The sequence below is a fragment of the Ostrea edulis genome, chromosome 7 (assembly GCF_947568905.1).
Source record: "Ostrea edulis chromosome 7, xbOstEdul1.1, whole genome shotgun sequence".
NCBI classification, from domain to species: domain Eukaryota; kingdom Metazoa; phylum Mollusca; class Bivalvia; order Ostreida; family Ostreidae; genus Ostrea; species Ostrea edulis.
In genome coordinates this window covers 49,892,589-49,914,312 of record NC_079170.1, presented here as the reverse complement: position 1 = coordinate 49,914,312, position 21,724 = coordinate 49,892,589, and the positions used below count along the sequence as shown (strand labels likewise).

General features: G+C 37.3%; 2 protein-coding genes across 3 annotated transcripts in view; one reads left to right on the top strand and one right to left on the bottom strand.

Annotated features, from left to right (window-relative positions):
• Nucleotides 1-21,503, top strand: part of LOC125656443 (fibropellin-1-like) — a 29,597-nt gene extending 8,094 nt beyond the window's left edge. Inside the window, exons 2-9 of one of the 2 annotated variants that reach the window (XR_008797080.1) lie at nt 3,773-3,885; nt 4,186-4,312; nt 11,637-11,800; nt 12,751-12,869; nt 16,312-18,780; nt 18,956-19,097; nt 20,808-21,082; nt 21,197-21,503. Coding sequence is in view for 1 of the 2 variants with exons in the window: in XM_056144638.1 (XP_056000613.1) it covers nt 3,773-3,885; nt 4,186-4,312; nt 11,637-11,800; nt 12,751-12,869; nt 16,312-18,780; nt 18,956-19,097; nt 20,808-20,952 (3,279 nt within the window). In the remaining variant the exon portion in view is untranslated. Of the gene's footprint in view, nt 1-3,772; nt 3,886-4,185; nt 4,313-11,636; nt 11,801-12,750; nt 12,870-16,311; nt 18,781-18,955; nt 19,098-20,807; nt 21,170-21,196 lie in introns of those variants that run through there. The other variant, XM_056144638.1, reaches the window with a different exon arrangement.
• On the bottom strand, nt 4,736-10,397 carry LOC130048224 (uncharacterized). Its single transcript, XM_056144639.1, has 2 exons — nt 9,036-10,397; nt 4,736-5,798 (listed from the first exon to the last, which is right to left on the bottom strand). The coding sequence occupies exons 1-2, from the start codon at nt 9,241-9,243 to the stop codon at nt 5,206-5,208; spliced, it is 801 nt and encodes a 266-aa protein (XP_056000614.1). The 5' UTR covers nt 9,244-10,397; the 3' UTR covers nt 4,736-5,205.
• Nucleotides 21,504-21,724: the final 221 nt, after the last annotated feature.

The window sequence follows — 21,724 nt, the reverse complement described above, 5'->3', positions numbered from 1 at the left end:
TGGTGTCCCTTGTTTGTAGATAGACTGCAAATTCAAATCATCATGACCAGTAGCATGACTAATGCAAAGGGAAGTTGACTATCCTTTTTACATTTATAATGTACATATATCGTGGAGCACAGTGTATGCCAGTATTATATAATTCTGAGTATATCCATGAAGTAGATTGATTTTATCGGTGTCCAGTGAAATGTACTTATTCTACAAAAGCGCGCTTTTTAAACAATTCTACCATTTTATGTCTTATTTCTAAGCATTATTCCAACGCAAATATTTTAATGAATATAACTTACAGAAAGTACATAAAATTTACTATTATAGTATATACAACATTCCATTTTATCCCGCGTCCATTTAGGAATACGAAAAGATACTTAATGTCCAAATAAATGTCCCATGTGATTTTGTCGCGCAATGACGCGACGTCAATGTACACGACCTACGTCTAGCTAAACGTAAAATGTTGCTATTATTTTTTTTAATGATCTAAATTAAAATGATTTTTAAAACCGGTATACAAGGTATTTAAGCTATAGCATGTGTATCTCATAGATATGTTTTACTCTGGTACATGTACTTTAATTGGCTGTATCAAATGACAATTATACAGACTACATTTTGTTGCATGTACTACTGTATTTATGAATATAAAAATTCAGCATTGAACAGATACACTTACTGTGTGTAAAACGTTGCAATATTATACAAATCTTGATTTATATACGAAACTCTTTAATCATATTCGATAATCTTGTTATTCATGTGCGAAATTTTAATTATGTTCGATAATCTTAATATTTATATGTGAAAATTTTGATTTATATTCGATAATCTTGTTATTTATTTACATTTGGTAAACTTGTTATTTATATTCGATATAATATTTGATTCGTATTTGATAATGTTGATGTACACGTGCTAGATGTACGCATGGATTTAGTCATATTGATTGTAGGTGAAATGCATAATTTCAAAACTTCATAAAAGAATTGGCTTCATTGACCATGACCTAACCTCGGGTATCTTAAATCTAACTACAGGATCTACTCTGCTAAAATTAAACTTTAATAAATTATATACAGCACTACCTGCCGTGAGACATTTGATCTACTGCCTGAATTGAATAGTTGACCTTGCCCTAATATGCTGAATAAATATGCGCTTAGTATATAACTTTTCAACACTTTATACGACCTTTCCTCGCAATACATTGAAGTCTAGACTTAGTGACATCATAGAAGGTTGCTTCTTTAATAAAAAGTGAAAGAGAAATCAGTCATTGTATTATTTTGTTATGCTCCACCACCCTGATTCTACGCACAAGAACTCAGATACCGGACTTCATCATTGACAATATCTTCCTATTCTTTGGTAATGGGCCTAGGTCTTCCAACAGTCTGTTGGAAATGCTATGGACACGAATTGGGCTCTTTTATTACCTGGCCTATTTTGATTTTCTTACGAGACAAAATCTATTTAAAAGCTTCCACATGAGAAGAAAAAATATCTTGCTATGGTCTTCAGCTCGACATTTATATATCTCAACGACGTATCATTGGGCCAAATGCTGTCTGACGTGTTTCATACCGATTGTTCGGTCGTTCTTGGCACACTGATTTTGACTACGGATAACTCCATTTTCCTGTTCAGGATATAGGGCTCACGGCGGGTGTGACCGGTCGACAGGGGATGCTTACTCCTCCTAGGCACCTGATCCCACCTCTGGTGTGTCCAAGGGTCCATGTTTGCCCAACTATCTATGTATTACTTATAGGAGTTATGAGATTGATCACTGTTCGTTATCTTCACCTTTCATCTATTATTTTCATCCATGTCGATTCAATATATCCCAGTACACTTGAAATAAAACACCCCACAGAGTATTCCACATCTGCTTCATACTTAGAATTTTTTTTATTGATCATGGATGTTAGCGACAAACTAACAATTCAACTTTATGACAAACAGGATGCTTTTAGCTTCACCATCAACTTCCCATATTTATGTAGCAATATTCCATTATCACCTGCATATGGTGTTTATGTATTTCAATTGATCCTATACACAAGAGTTTGTTCTGTGTATGCTCAGTTTTTAGAGCGAGACAGGCTACTGACAAATAACTTGAAATAAGTAGATGTTACAAGGATTTCAAGTCTCGTTTAAAGTCAGCATTTCGCGAATTGTATGGTCGTTATAACGATCTAATTTACTCATACAATCTGCCATTGGGTCAAATGCTCTCTGATATGTTTCATACCAACTGATGCCGTTCTTTACACACTGATTTCGACTATGGATCGAGATAGAGGGTTAACGGCAGGTGTAATCGGTCGACGGGGGATGTTTACTCCTTCTACATGTAGGGACCTGATCCCACCTTTGGTATGTTTAGGGGTCCGTGTGTGCCTTATTCGAAGGTTTATCTTTGTTAGTTGTCTTGATCTTTTCATTTTCACTAATGATACATCGAAACTTTCACAAGTTATTTGACCTTAAGCTTTTTATTTATGAGTATACATGATATGTGAAAAGAAGAGGTTAAAATGTCGTAGTTAGCTTTGTAGTGACATCAGAATGTACAGGCATTACTTTAAAAGTTTACAGCATCTGCGATAAAGGATAAGGGTAATTAACAAGCAACAAGAAAAGGCTCATAATTACAAAATAAGATTCATAATTTGTTATTTGTTAATTACACGTAAACAAAATATTTCGAAAACCAACAGCGTCTAAACGTACGATTTTCCAACCCTTTACAACATCATTATGCACAATAAATCAATGACCAGTGGGCTTTTTGATGTCATAGAAAGCTGCTAATTCAGTACAAATGGAACTCGGAAATATTCATACATAAAACCTACTTTGATAAATAACACCCAGACTGATTCTACACATAAGTACAATGGGGATGATACTGACTAGATGTTGGAGTTCCTTATCGACAATATATATGTTGTCTTTGATGATCATTCTTCCAACAGTCTGCTGGAATTTCCGGGGGAGGGGGGCTAATTGTGCTGCTATATCAGGTTACCTGCTTAAGTATTCATGTTTAAATAATTTTAACATAGCTTTTAACGGCAAAGTAACAGCTCAGCTTTATATATATAAAGAAAACAAACAAGATGACCTCAGCGTCTCCGTCGCTAACTTTCCATATTTATGTAGTGATATTCCATTCTTAACTGCATATGATGTTCATGGCTCTCAACTGTTTCAATACGCGAGAGCATATTCTGCGTATGATAAATTTTTGAATCGAGACAGGCTAATTACAAATAAGTTGTTGTAACAAGAATTCTTATAGTTTCGTTTGATAAGTAATAATTTCTGAAAATGTTTGGTCGTTATAATATCATATTTTGCACATACTATCTGTCATTCGTTGTAATGATGTCTGATGTTTTTCGTACCAGTTCTTAGGTGGCTCTTTAAGTACTGATTTTGACTACGGATCACTCCATTTATCTGATCAAGATATGGCGCTCACAGCGGGTGTGACAGTTCACCATGAGATACTTATATGTAACATGTATTTCTCCTACTCTATCCCATCTCTGTTGTGTCCAGGGGTCCTTGTTTGTCCTACTTTAAAAATTGTATTCTATTTAGGATTTATGAGATTGATCACTGCTCATTATCTTCACTTTTTCATTCAAAGATTATTTGTGAATTACACTTTATACATGTTATGCTTGGTTTACAGACCCTTGCTTTGAAAAAAAAAGAAGTTTTCGCTTTGATTTTAAATTCAATTTCTTTATAGATTGTAGGTAATGTGACAGTTTACATTCATATTGATCAAGTGGTAATACACAACACGACAGCAGTCAAAGATGGATGTCATAACTGTGGGTTGCACATCTATTTTTGTATTAGGTAGAGTTTATGTTTATCATTCAATTTTACAAGTATTTTAAGTTATTAATGCGGTTTTTACTGGGCAAAATAACATTCCATTGTACTAACACCTAAAGCTTCCCGTAATACTGAACAAAATGTATGGATATTGTGTTTCATTTAACAAACAATTGTCAATAATTGGTTATTACTGGTAAGATTAGGGAAATCTAGTTTTTTGTTATTTTGCAGAATAGTTGATATATCTTTAAGACAGAATTTAAATATATCAGTATACCGTTAATAGATGCAGACCTGTTTGATATTTTACCCATGCAGGGGTAGCAGTACACAGTGTGACGAGTCGACATCTGCCTGGATCAACATGACGGGGTTCCAGTCCCGGGTGATTGGAGAGGATATCGGCGACAAACTGAACCCCATTCAAATGGATGTTAACCATACGGTACGTGTAAAACCATTGTTTGTTGAACCTTTTATCCTATGTTATATACTTCTACGTGGTACATATAACTTGTTTAACATCAAAGTATGAAATACTAGTTGAATATTCAACTGCTTGCTATATTGGAATTGACGTACAGGCCATTGGATGTATATCAGATTTTGGTCTAGGCCATTAAGTACATGTAGGTCATTAATGTTCACGTATATGCGTACGTACATTTGTGTTGATCGTGTGTCTTACTTATTCACATCTTCTATACTATCATTTGCTAAAAAGCATGGCATCATTTGACCCTGAAACAGTCTCCACTTGATATTTATTGTTATCTCAGAAAGTGCAAACAGACACAAGCAATACGTGTTTATAATTTTATTTGGCGATAAAGGGCACGGCTGATTAAAGTATCAAAAGCAAACAAAATACGTGTTTATAATTTTATTTGGCGATAAAGGGCACGGCTGATTAAAGTATCAAAAGCAAACAAATCAAGTTCAAATTGTGGGCTGCCTCACACAAATGGCAAGCCTCAAAAGCATCATATCAATGTCAACATCAATTAGGGATGACCTTGACCCTGGGAGATGCAGAGGTCAAGGTCAAATTCAAAAACAAATTCAACATATGACCTTGACCCTGGGATATGCAGAGGTCAAGGTCGAGATTAAAACACATCAAACAAACATGGCCTTAAGCCTGGGAGGAGCAGAAATCAAGGCCGAATTTTCAAATCAAATGTCATATATTTCACATGTCCATAATAAGCCGCTCGTTGGGCCAAAAGACTCAACTGCAAGAGCTTTGCATCAAAGCCCTTTCAGTTGGGTCTCCGCCACCGATTGGGTGGGGGTAAGAGCGGCAGCCGTGCCCTGTCAGGTTACGTGTGGGAAAACTTATAGTGGAGGGTAAACTTGGGCCTTGAATTTCATGATAGATTCCAGCCCGCCTTGCAAGGTATTCAAGAATATTTGATTGCCCAATTGTGATAAATGTACCCCATCGGATTGAAAAAATTGAGGATGGTCGGATATGTCAGGGTAGTGAATGATGGAACCCCCAACCTCGCACACTCTACTCTGAATAAAGGAATTAATTCGTTTTCTAGCTTTCTCCATAGCTTTTGTGTTTTGTGTGTATCGCCAGGCAATTCTGGGCAAAATAAGAGACCATATGATGTGTGCACTACAAAATTCTTGTCTTAAATAATGAACCAATTGATTTATTGCCAATCTTATTTTTCTCACAGAAGTTTTACCCAAGTCGTTACCGCCACAGTGGATTAACAAGGCGGTAGGGGAAGGGCCTACTTGCCGTAGGGTCTTTATCTTGTTAACGGCTTTGATCAATTCGAGTCCTCCATAACCCTGCCACCACAATGAAACTTTTATCCTTTCTAAATTGAGATTGGTCCCTACAGGCCTATGTAATGACTCTACATGTGCACGTTTTATGATAGATGACCCAAACATCCAAATGAACTGTTCATCTGAAATTACACGATACTGATTTTAAAATTTTGGTATGCGTATATAAGTTTTATAACAATTTGATGCCCATCTTCCTGAGGATTGTATAACACTGGGTGGAAACCCTCTTACTGCCAATTCCGTGCTGGCCCCTATTCTAAAGGAATGAGATTTATAGGCTTTTGTATCCAATTTGAGAGCTGATATTGCCTTTTCCAAGACGGATGTAAATTGATACCTAGTAACAGGGGAACCACAAAAATGACAAAAAAGTGGACCTTTATGCTTTGGCCTCATCATCAAGAACTTTGTGAGTATTTTGTAAGGGCAAGCAATATCACCCGTGCTTTGGATTTGTAAAGTTGTTCCCCTGCCAGCTTGGTCAGTTTTGGAAAATTTTACTTCCAGCTGCAGGCATGAATTGATGTGATCAATCTGTAGATTTTCCCTCAGTAAGACCCTTTGATTGTTTTTGTGTGATACCACTACTTCACTAACTCTCAAGAACCCATGAAAGGCAGTAGTGAAGGCAGCAGAAAACAATAGTGTTTCATAGTTGTTTGTGCATACACTGGGCAGTATTGCTATTATATCTTGCAAAAGTTGCTTTGTAATTGGCAATCTGCAATCCTGCGTATGGGCAATACATTTCAGACCTTGCAATAACTTAGTTACCAAGAATTGGTTGGTCGGATCTTGGTAGCCTTGCAATTTTACAAAGTGGGATAAACCTGCTAGGTAGGAACGCACTGTTGCATAGGTAAGACCCTTGAGTGACAAGTATGCTACAAACTGAACTACTGAATCGAGAGAGGGTGGCCATGGGGAATTATGACCCTGTTCACTACAAAAACTATTATAAGCCTGGAGACCAGTTTGGTATGCCTTGTGCGTATTTTCAGAGAGGGCTGCATGAAGAAGTTTGTTTACTTCAGCTTGGAGATGAGAGACTGGAAGCTGGCTGGAACGCTCAGCGGTGAGGTCTGTGCATGAGGTGCGACCTGGTGGAAGCGTTGCCACTGTTTACGAGATATTGAATCAGCAATTTCGTTACATTTTGTATTTATGTATACTGCCCTGAACAACAAGTTGTTCAACATACATTTTATTATGAAAGGACGGAGCAAACTCATCACTCTTTTTGATTTGGATGTTTGCTTGTTGAGGATAGTGACCAGTGCCTGGTTATCAATGTGAAACAGTACCTTCCTATTTTCAAGATTTCTCCCCCATAGACTTATGGCTAATAGCACTGGGATCAACTCAAGTGTTGTCATGTCTGAAAGGATGTCTGTTCTATCCCAACCCGAAGGCCAAGGAAAGTAGCACCATTCCCCTTGAAAGTATGCCCCACAGCCCAGATCCTTAGCACCTGAGCTGTCTGTAAACAAATCTAGCCCTAAGTTGGAAGACCACTCCGACTCACAAAAGTACACTTTCCCGTTAAAGTCTTGTAAAAATGTTAACCATAAGTGCATATCTTCCTTCATTTCTTGATTCAATTTCACTGAGTGGTGTGGCTGCCGCACACCAATGGTTGCATCATGCATTCGCCTAACAAAAGCCCTGCCTGGTGCAATAGCTTTAGTAAAGAAATTGAGCTTCCCTAACATTGACTGTAATTGACGTAATGTTACCCGCTTTCTGCCTACAAGTTGCTTTAGCAATAGATTAAGTTCTATGCACTTTGCAGTTGGAACCCGTACCATAATGTCAACGGTATCAATTTCTAGCCCTAAAAACACTAGACTATGTGTGGGACCTAAAGATTTGTCCTCTGCCAATGGAACCCCTAATTCCTGACTTGTTTGTTTAAATGTAACCATTAACTTTGAACAATTTAAAAAATCCTTGCCAGCGAAAATAAAATCATCTAGGTAATGATCAATGGTAGTCAAGCCACTCTTTTGTTCCACAACCCATTGTAAAAAAGTAGCAAACTCCTCGAAAACTTTGCATGATAAAGAACAACCCATTGGAAGGCACTTGTCTATGTAATAATTTCCATCTACCTTGATTCCCAGTAGGTCAAAGTCACCTGGATTAATAGGTAGCAGTCTAAATGCTGATTTAATATCCATCTTCCCAATATAAGCCCCCCTACCTACTTTAGCTAACATTTGGACAACAGCATCAAAAGATGTATAATGCACTGTGGATTCTAAAGGGTCAATATACAGGTTCACGCTATTATCTGGAGGAAATGACAAATGAGTAATAAGGCGCCACCCTGAATTATCACCTTTCGGAACAATTCCAATAGGAGATATGCACAGATTAGATATAGGCAGTTTCTTAAATGGTCCTCCAATCCTTCCTAATTTAACCTCATTGTTTATTTTTTCCATAATTTCGTGGGGATGTTGACATGCTGAAACTAAATTACTATTTTCTAAATGGGTTCTTGGGCCTGAATAATGTAAATGGAATCCAAAAGAAAATCCTGACAATAATTTGTTTGCTACAGATCTATTGGGATAGTTTACCAGGTACTTTTTTAGCACCGATTTATTGATTGGGGTTTTTCCTAGTTCCCATATGTTTTTGGTTGCCAGCATTACTGAATTTGTGTGGTTGTGGTGACTGTTGTCTCCAATATTGATGTTGGTTTTGAAACCCTGCATGGTGATTGGACGAGGTGTACGAGGGGCTTGGGCGACGAAAAGATGATTGACCCGATTTTTGTCCATAAGGTGTGTAGAACTGGGGCTTATTTGGATTGCAATTAACTTGTGGGTGCAGGCCACTACAACGAGTGCACGAATGAGAATAATGGCATTGCATTTTTGTGCAAATGCCCTTAAAGTTGTAGTCGAAGCACTTTTGTGTTGTTTGTGATGGAATGTAGGGCTTAGGTGACATATAAAGTAGCCATAATTCTGTATCAACTTCCCCCCAGGAGCTGACTGGATTGATAGCCTTGCGAAGTCGGTATTGGGTGTCATAATCAAACCAACTTACTGCCCCTCTTGCTGCCCCTAGCCTTAGGTGTGAGGCCAGATATATTGATGCAAATATTAGCATTGCATCGGTCCATTTATCAATGGAGTCAATCTTTTTTGTCGCCTCTTTGGTGATTATCTCCCCTGCACTAGTGAGTACCAAGTTTCTTTGACTTGTATTAGCCCCATGACCCCCAGCAGATGGGATGAGGGATTGAAGTTCAATAAATTTCCCTTGCACTATATTGTGCCTAACTGACTCACTAACATGCATGCCTAAATTATGCACTGATTGCATAGGTACAACATCATTACCTTCTGCTGGCTGCTGTACCCCTGGTGGGCTCTGCTGTGGGGGAAGTGAGATTGTCTGTATATGCTGCTGTGGAATCTGCAGATTGTGTTGGTCCTCTGTACCCTGCAGCGGGGCCGGTAAACTTAACTGGGAATGAGAAGGGTACTGTGGGGTCTCCATCGATTGACGACTTTTATCCTTGTCAGGTTGTGGATCAGGCGGTGGCATAGCTTGGCCGTCTTGCCGTCTCCCCCCTTTTGGCCCTTTTGGGTGGTTGGTCGGATGTCTGTCGTTTGCGTGGCATGACAGTTGACCGCCTTGTGCAATGATTCCCTCAATGAAAATTCAACTCATTTAAATCATATACATGTACCTACATATATCGGTAAATGAAGATCGAATAATACAGATCTCTAGCTTTTCGGTCCGGGGTAATGCATATTGCTTATAGGAAAGAATTGACCGAAATCCCGTAACTGCTAGAGGCTATGTATTATTTTGTAAATCAACTTAACAGATATAAGATAATTTCTAGTCCAGGTAACTGCACCAGGGTATTGACTAGGCATGCAAAGGTAAAAAATACTCAACGTGTTATCCATGAAAACCCCAGTAGCTAAAAATTTCGCATCTCGATCCCGATTTGAATTTATGACGTCAGTCGCCAAGTCCTGCGAGTGTAGCTCGCGCGTAAATATATAATGACCACGATATATAACCATTACATTGTACAGAAATTTCAGTCTGACTAACGCCAGTCGCTACTAATTCGCTTCTTGTAGGGATAATTTTATAATTAATATATCTGTAATAGTTTGCATGCGAACAAAAGGAATTAATAAATTCCTTTTGATTTGTACGATAATCCCCCCCCCCCCCATTAAAATTGGTAATGAATCATAAAAATAATTAATTCGAATCGTTTTCCATTGTACGTACTTTTCACTGTATCAAAATGTCTAGAAAATTTAACAATCAATGTTTGATCAATTAAAAAAAAAATTAAAAAATGTAATGAGGAAACCAGCATGGCCGGTGATCAGAGACACAAGTAAATTAGACAAACAATCCTATGCCATCGTTACATCTTATGTACTAAAAATGACAAATATATCAATTAAACGCAATAAACAATTGTGCTAAACCAAATTTGAGGTTTAGTGTATTTGAAAATTCAGATATTAAATACAAATTCTTATGAAATAGGGGAACACCAACCTGTGTGTAGCAGTTATAAATGGAAAAGGTTGATTTAATCCAGGGCACTTAATTTATATATGCCCAAGGGAAGTAATTGTAGAGCAATGAAAGACAACTCAAATGGTTTGCAGCCTTCGATAACAGCATCTTATGTGAACATGCGTAACACATAGATGCCAAATTAATTCGGATTTCAAACATTTCGGTTGAGCATCACTGAAGAGACATTATTTGTCGAAATGCGCATCTGGTGCATCAAAATTGGTACCATATAAGTTTTACATTATGACCCCTGGGTCGAGGCCTCTGCTGGTGGACTGTTAGTCCCCGAGGGTCTCTACAGCCCAGTAGCTAAGTACTTCGTTACTAGCTTGAAAATACGAATGTATATTTAATTGCTGTGATAAAATTTAGAAATTCATTTCAAAATTAAGAATTATCTCCCTCATGCATAGCTCTTATCCTTAGACGAATTTGACTCCACTTTTTTGGCACTCTGTTTTCCCCTATAATAGCTCTAGCAAGTTTATTGTTATTTCGGATTTCAAACATTTCGGTTGAGCATCACTGAAGAGACATTATTTGTTGAAATGCGCATCTGGTGCATCAAAATTGGTACCGTATAAGTTTTACATTGAAAACAAATCACCCTAAGGTCATGTGATCACCTACAGTACTTTGTGAATTGTTCCTGACCACTGGTCTAATGCATTATTCTAGTATATTATGTACACTAACAACTCAACTTAATGACAAACTGGATGATTCAGCTTTTCCATCGTCAACTTCCCATATTTATGTAGCAATATTCCATTATCACCTGCATATGGTGCTTATATTTCTCAACTGATTCGATACGCAGGAGCTTGTTCTGCGTATAGTGAGTTTTAAATCGAAGCAGGCTACTGACAAACAAGTTGATACTACTGAGGCTCCAGTCAGCATTTCACAAATTCTATGGTCGTTATAACGATCCAGTTTGCCAATACAACTTATCATTGGGTCAAATGCTGTCTAACGTGTTTCATACCGATTGTTAAGCCGTTCTTGGCACTGTGATTTTGACTACGATTACTCAATGCTCTTTTGAAATGTGAATTAAGACGTGTTTGAGAAATGACATCAGTAGGCACGTGTACCCAAACTACTTGTCCCTGTAATCTGATATCATGTATCTGAACCTTTCACATTATGTGGGTTACGCTAATTGGGGCGTAACTGTAAGTATACAATATCTGCCCTCACTGGGCACCTCTGTTCTAAATTCAAATATTCATTGAATATTAATCTTTTAGGTAATGGGATTCTAGCTGTATTTTTGTAAATTTTCTGATATTATACCGGTTAAAAAGAAGAGGGCGATTTGCATGTATTGGTACTACAACCCACCATGAATTTTATGTTTCATATCTTTATTCTAGATGGGACCTTCGTCTATTCTAAAAGTGTCAGTTTACAACAACGATACTTCAAGCCTCGTTTTGGAGCAGACATTGAATGGAGCTGATCAGTGGACTAACGGAAGTCAGTACATGCTCTCATACGACCAATACAAGACACTGGATCTACATAACAATTTTATTAGGTAAATATTTGACATGGACGCTATGTATAAGTCTATGTGTACATTTATGAAAAAGTAAAAATAAGCAACGTGATTAATGTCGTAAATCCTATAAAGAATACAGAATTGAGAGTAGAACAAACACGGAATCTTGGAACATGGACTTTATAGTATTGTACAAAACAGTCAGTTTTCTACTCTAATGTTTCTGCTCGTCGGTTTGTACTCGTAGTGTTATTCTAACACCCGTGCTGTTTTTGTTTTACATGCAATCGCAACTTCTCCTATCTTTCCAGCAAGCTTGGACAATATACATTTAAATTATTACCTTCACCGGATATACGATATTTGTACAAACTTGATGCTCCCAACCACTATATAAGTCACTAGATAGTAGTTATTAGCATAACACCTTATTCTTTGGCCTTTTTAACGGGATAGTTTGTCAATCCAACTTCTTATTGGGCTAAATGCTATCTGCCGTGTTTCATATCAATTGTTAGGTCGTTTTTGGCACACTGATTTTGACTAGGGGTGACCCCGTTTACCTAATCAAGATATACGAGTCACGGCGAGTGTGACCGGTCGACTGGGGATGCTTACTCCTCCTAGGAACCTATTTCCACCTCTGGTATATCCATGGGGTCCGTGTTTGCCCATTTAATTTTGTATTTTGAGAGTTATGAGATTGATCTTCTCCTTTCACCTTACTAATAGTAGATGCCATCGTTTCTGGCAAAATATTTATTGCGGGAAAAACACAGCAAAATTTAAAGAGTTGTATTTTGATTTGATCAAACAATGTGGCTTTCGTGATATGTTTGAGGTAGTTTTTCGGCTTGCGGGTTTAAGCTGCTTTGCTACTTAACATCCAGGGTTTTTCGCTTTACTTGCTGTACTCTTGTAATGGTCAGAATGATTTGTTTTACACGCACTGTTCCTCTATCCGGATTCTTTTGATTTACTTGCAGTGTTACGCTAACATCCTGGTTCTTTTGCTCTGATGGTTACCATGGACCAAAATGCTCTGTGTATTGTCCCGGAGATCCTCATAAATGCGTAGTCAGTGGTGTGCAGTATTGCAAGAATGGTAGGTACATGTATTACGCCTCTTTACCACTTTGTACGACTTTCATTCATTGTCACTCAAATTTACAGTTTTTGGGTATCATTTACCTGTGCCATGTAGAATCATATTTATTTAGCATCGGCCAATTATTTTTCAATGATTAAAATGTCACCAATGCGTACCAGTAAACATTTAAATCAAATTTTCGTTTAAATCTCCTTGACGTTCAAAAGTTTAATTTTGTGGTGAATGAAGATTTGCAAAAATTTAGTTCTCTAGATATAATGATTGGAAAGTGTTTATGTGCTAATTTTGACGGTTACAAAACAGCTATTATTTTATTGATACATCTGCACAACGCTTACTGGACACGGAAAACACTAGCCATAATTATATTTATTTCTGAAACTGAAAGCCTCAAAAATTTATTTTACAATTGAAAGTAAGAAAACAGTATGTAATGCAAAACAAATACCTGCATATGCTATTTTCACCAGATTGTTTTTAATGAGAAATGATACTCGTATACAGTGTATTGATTTTCTAGGGTTTATAAGATCATTCCCATTTTCAAAATTAGAATTCAAATTAATTTCAAAGACTATTAAAGCTAATTATGATTTTTTTTTCTGAATATAATTTGTTGTGTGTAATAGTACTATAAGTGATGTTATCATCTGCAGCAGGTGTCTTACCTAGTATTCAGTAAAATTTGAAAACTTATAAACATGTTATACCTGGGTGTCGCTCTTAAATATTGGTTAATATCTGAGAAATATACGAGTCACATCTGATGTATATTTCATATGCTGGTCAAAAAGGAAACGACATTGCAGTACTTTGCCGCTGAATCTTTTCAGATAACTTTTGCAGACATTGTTTGGTCTTGAAGGAATCGCATGATTACTCCTTGTTACATCTACCGCTATTGTTTACTCAATAGATATTCTATAGAATTTGAGAACAATAAAACGTGTTGTCATAAAATCCTATAATAGGTCTCTGTAACTCGAGGTTGTTTTAACTTCCTCATGCGGGTGATTCACGCACCATTGGCCATTGGTCTATCAAATGCACGGGTTCTCCATTTGTGATTGCGTTGTATTTAAATGCAACTGCCTTTTAAGAAATTCCGCGTTGGTTCACAAACAGGGTACTTTGACGGTTCAACGGTTGTCACACAACCACACATGGTTCCAATAATGCAGCATCCCGGAGCAGTTTTCCAATATGACAACGTCAGACCACATACTGCTCGTCTAACATGTGAGGTTCTGCAAAGACACAACATCCAGGTTCTTTCTAGGCCATCAACATCACCAGATTAAAACCCTATCGAACATGCATGTGACGAATTCGATAGAAACATCTGCCGCAGCCTCAGACTTTGCATCTGGCCCATGCTCTACAGTTAGAGTGTGATAACATCCCTAGACAATTTTAGAGACTTAATTGCGTCCATTTATCAGGCAGGCATTGCTGCTCGTGGGGGCCATCTAATTAAAATTAAAACCTTTGGTCCGCTCACGTATATCGCTATACAAGGATCTAAAGAAACTACATTCGGAGGTCAAATCTAGTGACCTCTTGATCATGCATATTCATCGAAATGTTCATCCAATCAAAGGACTCTTAATATTTGCATTCGGTAAACGAAGAGTTCGGGAAAATAACAGATATGGCGACTGAATATTGGCGCATGTTATACGGTTTGGAGGATTCAATCTTTATAAGAGGAACAGAAAGATGTGTTAATAGCCGTGCTGAATAATAAAGACTGTATGGCAGATTTTCCTACCCTCCGCGCGCTGCGGTAAATCACCTGTCGAATAACATAAGTCTTTAAGTTTTAATTCTATTTTATATAACTTCTTGATTTGGGAGTTCCCTTCACCGTCGGTCTGTCTTACAAGAAATGAAAATCAACACAAACAAATATTTGTCAGGCTATACATTCTCTGAGGTGTCCTCGGCGTGTCGGGCGTGAGCGCAGGCATATTTTGTTATTACCGGAATACTTCGACAGCTATTCGTAAGATTTCAGTGTTCAGAATTATACGAGTTTACACCATCGATTTTGAATGTGCTAGTTGATGAGAATAAAAGGTCATTAGATTTGACCTCCGTATGTTAAATCTAATATTGGATCTAATTTTACTAACATGTAGATTGTCGTGGGGGCACACTAAATATTGACCTTGAGCTGTTAATGATTATATTTACTATTAGTAGTTGTAATACTTTGATTATTAATCATGCGTTTACATCATTTTTGTGTTATCAATAGATCAATTAAGTATTTCTCATGTTTTAAAATGAATATGAAATTTTACTATGCTTTTCCTTCTTTTTTCTTTTTGATCAGTGTATGTCAATTGATCAATGCGCAAGATCATGCTCTGCGTATGATCATTTTTTAAATCAAGGCAGGCTACTAACAAATATGTTGATGTTACAGGGGCATCAACAGTCTCTTTCAAAATCAGTATTTTGTAAATTCTATGGTAATTATAAAGATCTCATATGCAAATGCCACTGATGTTTGTACCTCTCCGCCCCAAAGGGCAAAATATGACCATTTAACCCAACCAAAACTGGGAATTGAATCTCCAGACTCCCCTTCAGAACCGCCACTAACCAGTATAAGCAAATTGAATCTCACAAATGTCCAAAGCGGTGTACTTTTTACATGCAGATCTAAATATCCATCTAAGTTTCCGGGTTCAACAGTCCTTGGAGTCTTCTTACCCTGCTTATAGTTTGCTCTCCATATCCACGCATCTTTCGCCTCCCGTTGTGAGCGTCCATTAGTTCTACTCACTCGTTCTCTGGGTAATTTGATTCGTTTACGCATTACTGACATATCATGAATAGTACGCACATATCTGTACACGTTTTACGCACATTTCACTCTTTATTCACTCCTTTTTCATCTATTGTAACGCAACACACTAAAGGTGATTAAGCTAATCACTGGTCAAGACTCCTGAAACAGTGAAATCTTCATGACATGTTGTCATTATAATTTCTTAATCAGTGATAAATGATTTAATCATTGCTTAATGGGAGATAGGACAGCTTGACCCCTGGAAACATCAAAGATGGGATTAGGTTTCTAACATGCAAGTTTCACATGCCTCAGTCACATGATCAATACGGATTTGGATAAATTTTAGTAACGATTTCACTCGAAAGATGAAACTTGTAGATTATAATTGATGATTTAGTAAATATGTTCTGAGAAAACAATATAATTTTCAAATATTTGCACGACAAGCTTAGATTTCGTTATGTTTAGTCATTAATTCATTGCTTCTATTAAGATCGAAAATTCGATAAAACATTCGATCATTTACCAAGTGGTCAAAATGCAATTATTTAGTTATTGTTCGATGGTCGTTTGGTAGGGTTAGTATAATTTATTAGAAGAAAACTTACAGACAGTTATTGTACTTTTTTACAGGATGGCATGGTCAGGATTGTGAAAAAAATGTCAACGAGTGCAAGTACGCATGCGCTAATTCCTATGGAAAATGTGAAGACACCTTAGGTGGTTTTATTTGCCATTGTACAGAATACGCCTATGGGAAACAGTGCATCATGGATAAGGACGAATGCGCTGAACATCCGTGTAATACGGGTCACTGTATAAATACTCTTGGCAGCCATAACTGTTCGTGTCCAGATGGTGTCACGGGTGAAAGTTGTCAAAATTTAACTGCTACATCGTGTTCTGTGTCCACGTGTTCTAACAATGGTGCATGCTCCGTGAAGAACGGGAAAGCCCGGTGTTCTTGTCGTTTTGGATTCGTAGGTCCTGATTGCTCGATTGAATGCAGAATAGATTGTCTGAATGGTGGATACTGTGTACGGGCACCTCAGGGCTCTCCCCAATGCGTTTGTCCTCTAGGATTTCGGGGCGTAAACTGTGAGCTTCAGGACTTGTGTTTCAAGCATATCTGTCACAATATGGGTACATGTGTACAAAAAGATTCCTCTGTAAGTTGTCTTTGTGACAAAGGCTCGTTCGGAGATCAGTGTGAATATTACGATAAATGTTATGATGCCCCGTGTAAGAATGGTGGTACCTGTAGAAAGTTGTCGAGAGGACAATACCAGTGCATCTGCCCACACAATTGGACTGGGACAGACTGTGACGTGTATAACTGTCAACGTGCATCTCCGTGTCAAAATCACGGGATGTGTCTACCTACACCGAGGAAACCCGGATATCGCTGTGTGTGTACCTCATCTTGGTATGGAAAACTCTGTGAGCTACATAATGCTTGTGTGTCAGACCCCTGTCAAAATGGCGCAACTTGCCTGAATGTGTTAAATGAGTACACGTGTAGCTGTATGAAAGGTTACATGGGTCGTAATTGCGAGTATCGCGATTTGTGTTACTGGAATGGTAATTCATGTATTAATGGTGGAAATTGCATTGTAAATACGACGACGTGTAATTGTACAAAATCGTGGGCCGGTGTTCAGTGTGAGAAAAATGTCAACGAATGTCTTTATAATCCCTGTGGCGTTTATGGCACGTGCGTGGATACCATCGGTGGATACAAATGCTCGTGTACTACATACTGGACGGGACAAAACTGCGACATCCATATGAATTCGTGTGCATATAACCCCTGCAGAAATAACGGTACCTGTCAGGATTTGGACAATACATATCTCTGTTCTTGCAATTCTCATTGGACAGGGCGAGATTGTGAAAACAATGTTGATGAGTGTACATTATTATCGCCATGTCGAAATGGTGGCACTTGTGTTAATTTGTTAGGTGACTATTCATGTGGTTGTTCACAAGGTTGGACAGGCAAAAATTGTGATATCGATATTGATGAATGTAAATTGTTGAATTCTTGTCCAGCACGTACATTGTGTAATAATACACCTGGGTCTTATGAATGTTTTGACTGTTCAACATATACATGTTATCATGATACAATGTGCTCAGATACTGAACATGGTCCGATTTGCAACTGTTCGTCAACAGGATGGACAGGCCAACAATGCGACAGAAAAGATTTCTGCCATGACACATGCTCTAGTTTAGAAATAAGCAGCGGGCACTGTCCAAGTCGATGCGGAAGATTCTCCGACTGCATAAACAGCGGAGATGGGTATGTATGTCATTACGATCCCTGTAAAAGTAGTCCATGCAAAAATGGGGGCACTTGTTTTAAAACTCACAATGATTTCAATTGCAAGTGTGATATACACTGGGCTGGAAAAGCCTGTGGTCAAATTAACTATTGTGTTAACAATCCCTGTCAAAATGGTGGCTCTTGTATCAACCAAATGGACGGGTACTTGTGTCGTTGTACCTCAGAATGGATAGGGACCATTTGCACAGACATTAATTACTGTTATCCCAATCCTTGCCAACACAATGGTGTATGTACATCGCTAACAAACATGTCTACATGCCTTTGTTCAACGGAATGGACCGGCCGTTTGTGTGAAAGGCGCAATTACTGTAGCAATACACCCTGCCAAAATGACGGAATATGTATCAACGGACTGTCGAATTACACCTGCAACTGCACTGAATTTTGGATCGGAACTAACTGCGAACAATACGACTACTGCTTTTCCAACCCTTGTAAAAATCGAGCGACCTGCCGAAATAATCATGACAATTTTGAATGTCTTTGCCACGAAGGCTTTTCTGGATCGATCTGTGAACAGGCCATCGATCATTGTGTTTCCTCCCCTTGTCAACACAATGCCACCTGCACAAATAACCCGTATGGATACTATTGCCGTTGCACTAGTGGTTATTTGGGTAGAGACTGTGCTCAGGACCTGGATGAATGTAAACGCGACATGTGCCCACCACATTCGACCTGTTACAACTACGATGGTGGGTTTGAATGCCGATGGAGTAAAAGATCAACCAGAAAGGCTATTAGGATAGGTAAACAGATATCCATGATCCTGAAAATTACTTATAATGTTTTAAATTATTTTTTTTATCCTTTATTCAAAATGTGGCTGAAGAAATCACGTCTAAATGTATATCCTTACATCAATAATTTTGAAATCATGGTCTTCATTTCATTTGCGAACTTATGTTTCGTTTTGTATTTCAGTGAAACATGTGTTGATTTCGGAGTTTAACGAAGGAATGTTAAATGGGAGTTTTCTACAATCTTTCAATATAGCTATGTTGAAAGCAACATGTGCTAACTCTAAGATGGGACATGTTATTCCACGTGAAACAGACGTCAACAGGTTAGCTTACTTTCAGTATGACCACTCTATTTTCAATTTATAATTAATTTCGAAAGAATAAAGGGTGATATTTATAAAAATATGTCCATAAAAATACAGAAAATATTAAATCAGTAGATTTAAGCAACTACTTTATGATATAAAGGTTTTGAGACCATTGAATATGTTTTAATCCTATAGTCATAGTATTCTAATTGTGATATCATTTTCTTTCTTTTTTTGTCTTGAATGCTTTACCGTACCGGAATATTCCAAACGCTGTATCTGTCATATGCTTGTTACTGGACAATATAGCTTTGAAAATTATAAGTTTATATTATATCACCACCGTTATATCCCATACATGTATATCATCATTTTTTGTTTGTTTTACGTCTGTTCGATAATTTTTATTTATATAGATACCTGACAGTTGTGTATTGAAGTACCACAAACTTAGCGCTAGGGACCTTATCATTGAAGGTCCGTTAACTCTGTCGCGACACAGGACCCCAATTCTTAAGTTATATCAGAAAGGTCCGTGACCCTAACTCTAAATGTCGATCGTTGAGCGAAGGAGCAATGACTACCCGTGTTTACGTATTGCATTTTGTAGATTTGATGGCTGCCACCCCGGTTACAAATTGAACGCTCTAAAACCACTGAGCTACAACTATGAATGGTTCATATATCATTAGTTGTTTCTTTTGCATATTATAAATGTACTTCAAAACTGTGATGATACATACATGTATCATATTAGATATTTCAATTTCCGCTGGAAAAACTTCTATTTCTTAAAAATATGAAAACCCTTCGTTTTTGTGATATCATATATGATGAGGTTATACATAACCTCATCAGTAGACATAATGATGTTATACTGTATACGCAAGTTCCGAGATACCAGCTCTTCTGTGATGGAGGTACGTTCAGTATTCTATTGAACGCTTGGGTGGGTACATGATGTAAACATATATTATAGACTAGCAATGTACATGTAAATAAGAATAAAAGCTCTTAAAGTGTAAATTTTGTTTATATCAGCCGTTGGTATATATTTAACTGACCCTATGAAGAATAAAATTTGTTTGAATTGGGCCATTAAATTAAATATTCATTTATTTTTTATTCCCTCTTATGCACGAGTAATACTTTAATCAAAGAAAGATGGTGATTATCGATTTTTGTTTGAGCTATTTTATTATCAAATAATCATAAACTTACTAACATTGTGTGTTCCAGCAGTTTGAGTGGTTGCATGATGTCCGATAACCATCCTTTAGGCAATATATGAAGACAGCGATAATCATTTGTACCCACCTCGTGTGGACAAAAGTATGTTTTGCGTCTCACTGTGCGTAAGGGTTCCACAAAGGGACAGAACTATTAGGCAACTTGGAAATTGCGTATTGAACTGTGATAAACGGACCACTTTCTAACTTCTGTAAAAGTCTTTTAATCTTCAATGTCAAAGAAGGACAATTGAACCAACGTCTTCCTACCGATATTTAAACAAAAACCCACCTACTTTTATTCTATATTCTTTATATGAATTACGAAAGTGATCGCTGTTCGTTATATTCACGTTTTGGATTTACACAAACGTAAAATATAATTGTCACCGTTTTTCTCATGATTAAACGTGTACAACTGAAAATGAATGTTTACTTATAGAATGAACATGCTGTGCGTTCATCAATATGGTACAATTCCATTATTTCATTTCAGAGGGAAACTCCGGCTAACGTTTAGTGTCCAGTGTAGAGAACGAAAGCATGGGAATTCTCATCTCTCAGCAGCTGATATCGGCCGTTATTGCGATTCCCTGCTTTGTAGGACAATCTTGGAGAATGCGGATCTGTTAACAATTTAGAGTTACTGCCCTTGTTACATTACCGAAATAGTTGTGTGTATCGTTTCTTTGCGTATACATGTAATAATTTACAATAAAATTGACATGTACGTTTGATATTGACAGATAGAGAGAAATAAAGACATACAAGGTAAATACATAATGAAAGTGTATGCCGTGAATAATCGGATCAATTTGAGTGTTTTAGATGTATATTTCTATATAAATTATTTATATTTACCTCACTAAATTTCTTTTTAACTAGGCACCCTTCAAGGAATTGGATTCTTCAGAGACTTATATAACTTATCGATGTACGTGTGCATATCATGGAGGCATTTAAAGTCTATTCAAACCGCGCATCTGTTTTTAAACACTGATTGCAACTATAAATTCACCATAAAGACTTATATATTTCAGTCATTTATATTACAACATAGATTCTTGTTATTCATTTATTCGTCACCATGATTTACACACATCTTTCCGAAATGTACCATGTGTGTTAGGTAAAATAAATTCCTCTAACATCCGTAGATCAACAACAACCATTAGTTAATTATCTTAATCAGGTGAATTTCATTTGCATGTTCTTTTCTCTTTTTCCTGTCTTTATCCGTGGAACAGAAATAATCCATTACAACTTGTTGGTTAAAATCTTGAATAAGGTAGAATTGAACAAAAATACCATAACTTTGAATTTGCGTTTCATTTAAGGACCTGTACGTACACCTATTAATGTTGCAAGATTCTGCCTCAGAGTGACGGAACGTGTTCTCACATACCGGTCGGA

What these genes read in the sequence shown, in the direction of transcription:
- LOC130048224 (XM_056144639.1), bottom strand. Translation starts at nt 9,243, where the DNA reads ATGCCACCGCCTGATCCACAACCTGACAAGGATAAAAGTCGTCAATCG. An exon ending in GGTACAGCAGCCAGCAGAAG is followed by an intron (nt 5,799 to 9,035) that starts GTAATGATGTTG and finishes GTGTAATTTCAG; the next exon opens with ATGAACAGTTCATTTGGATG.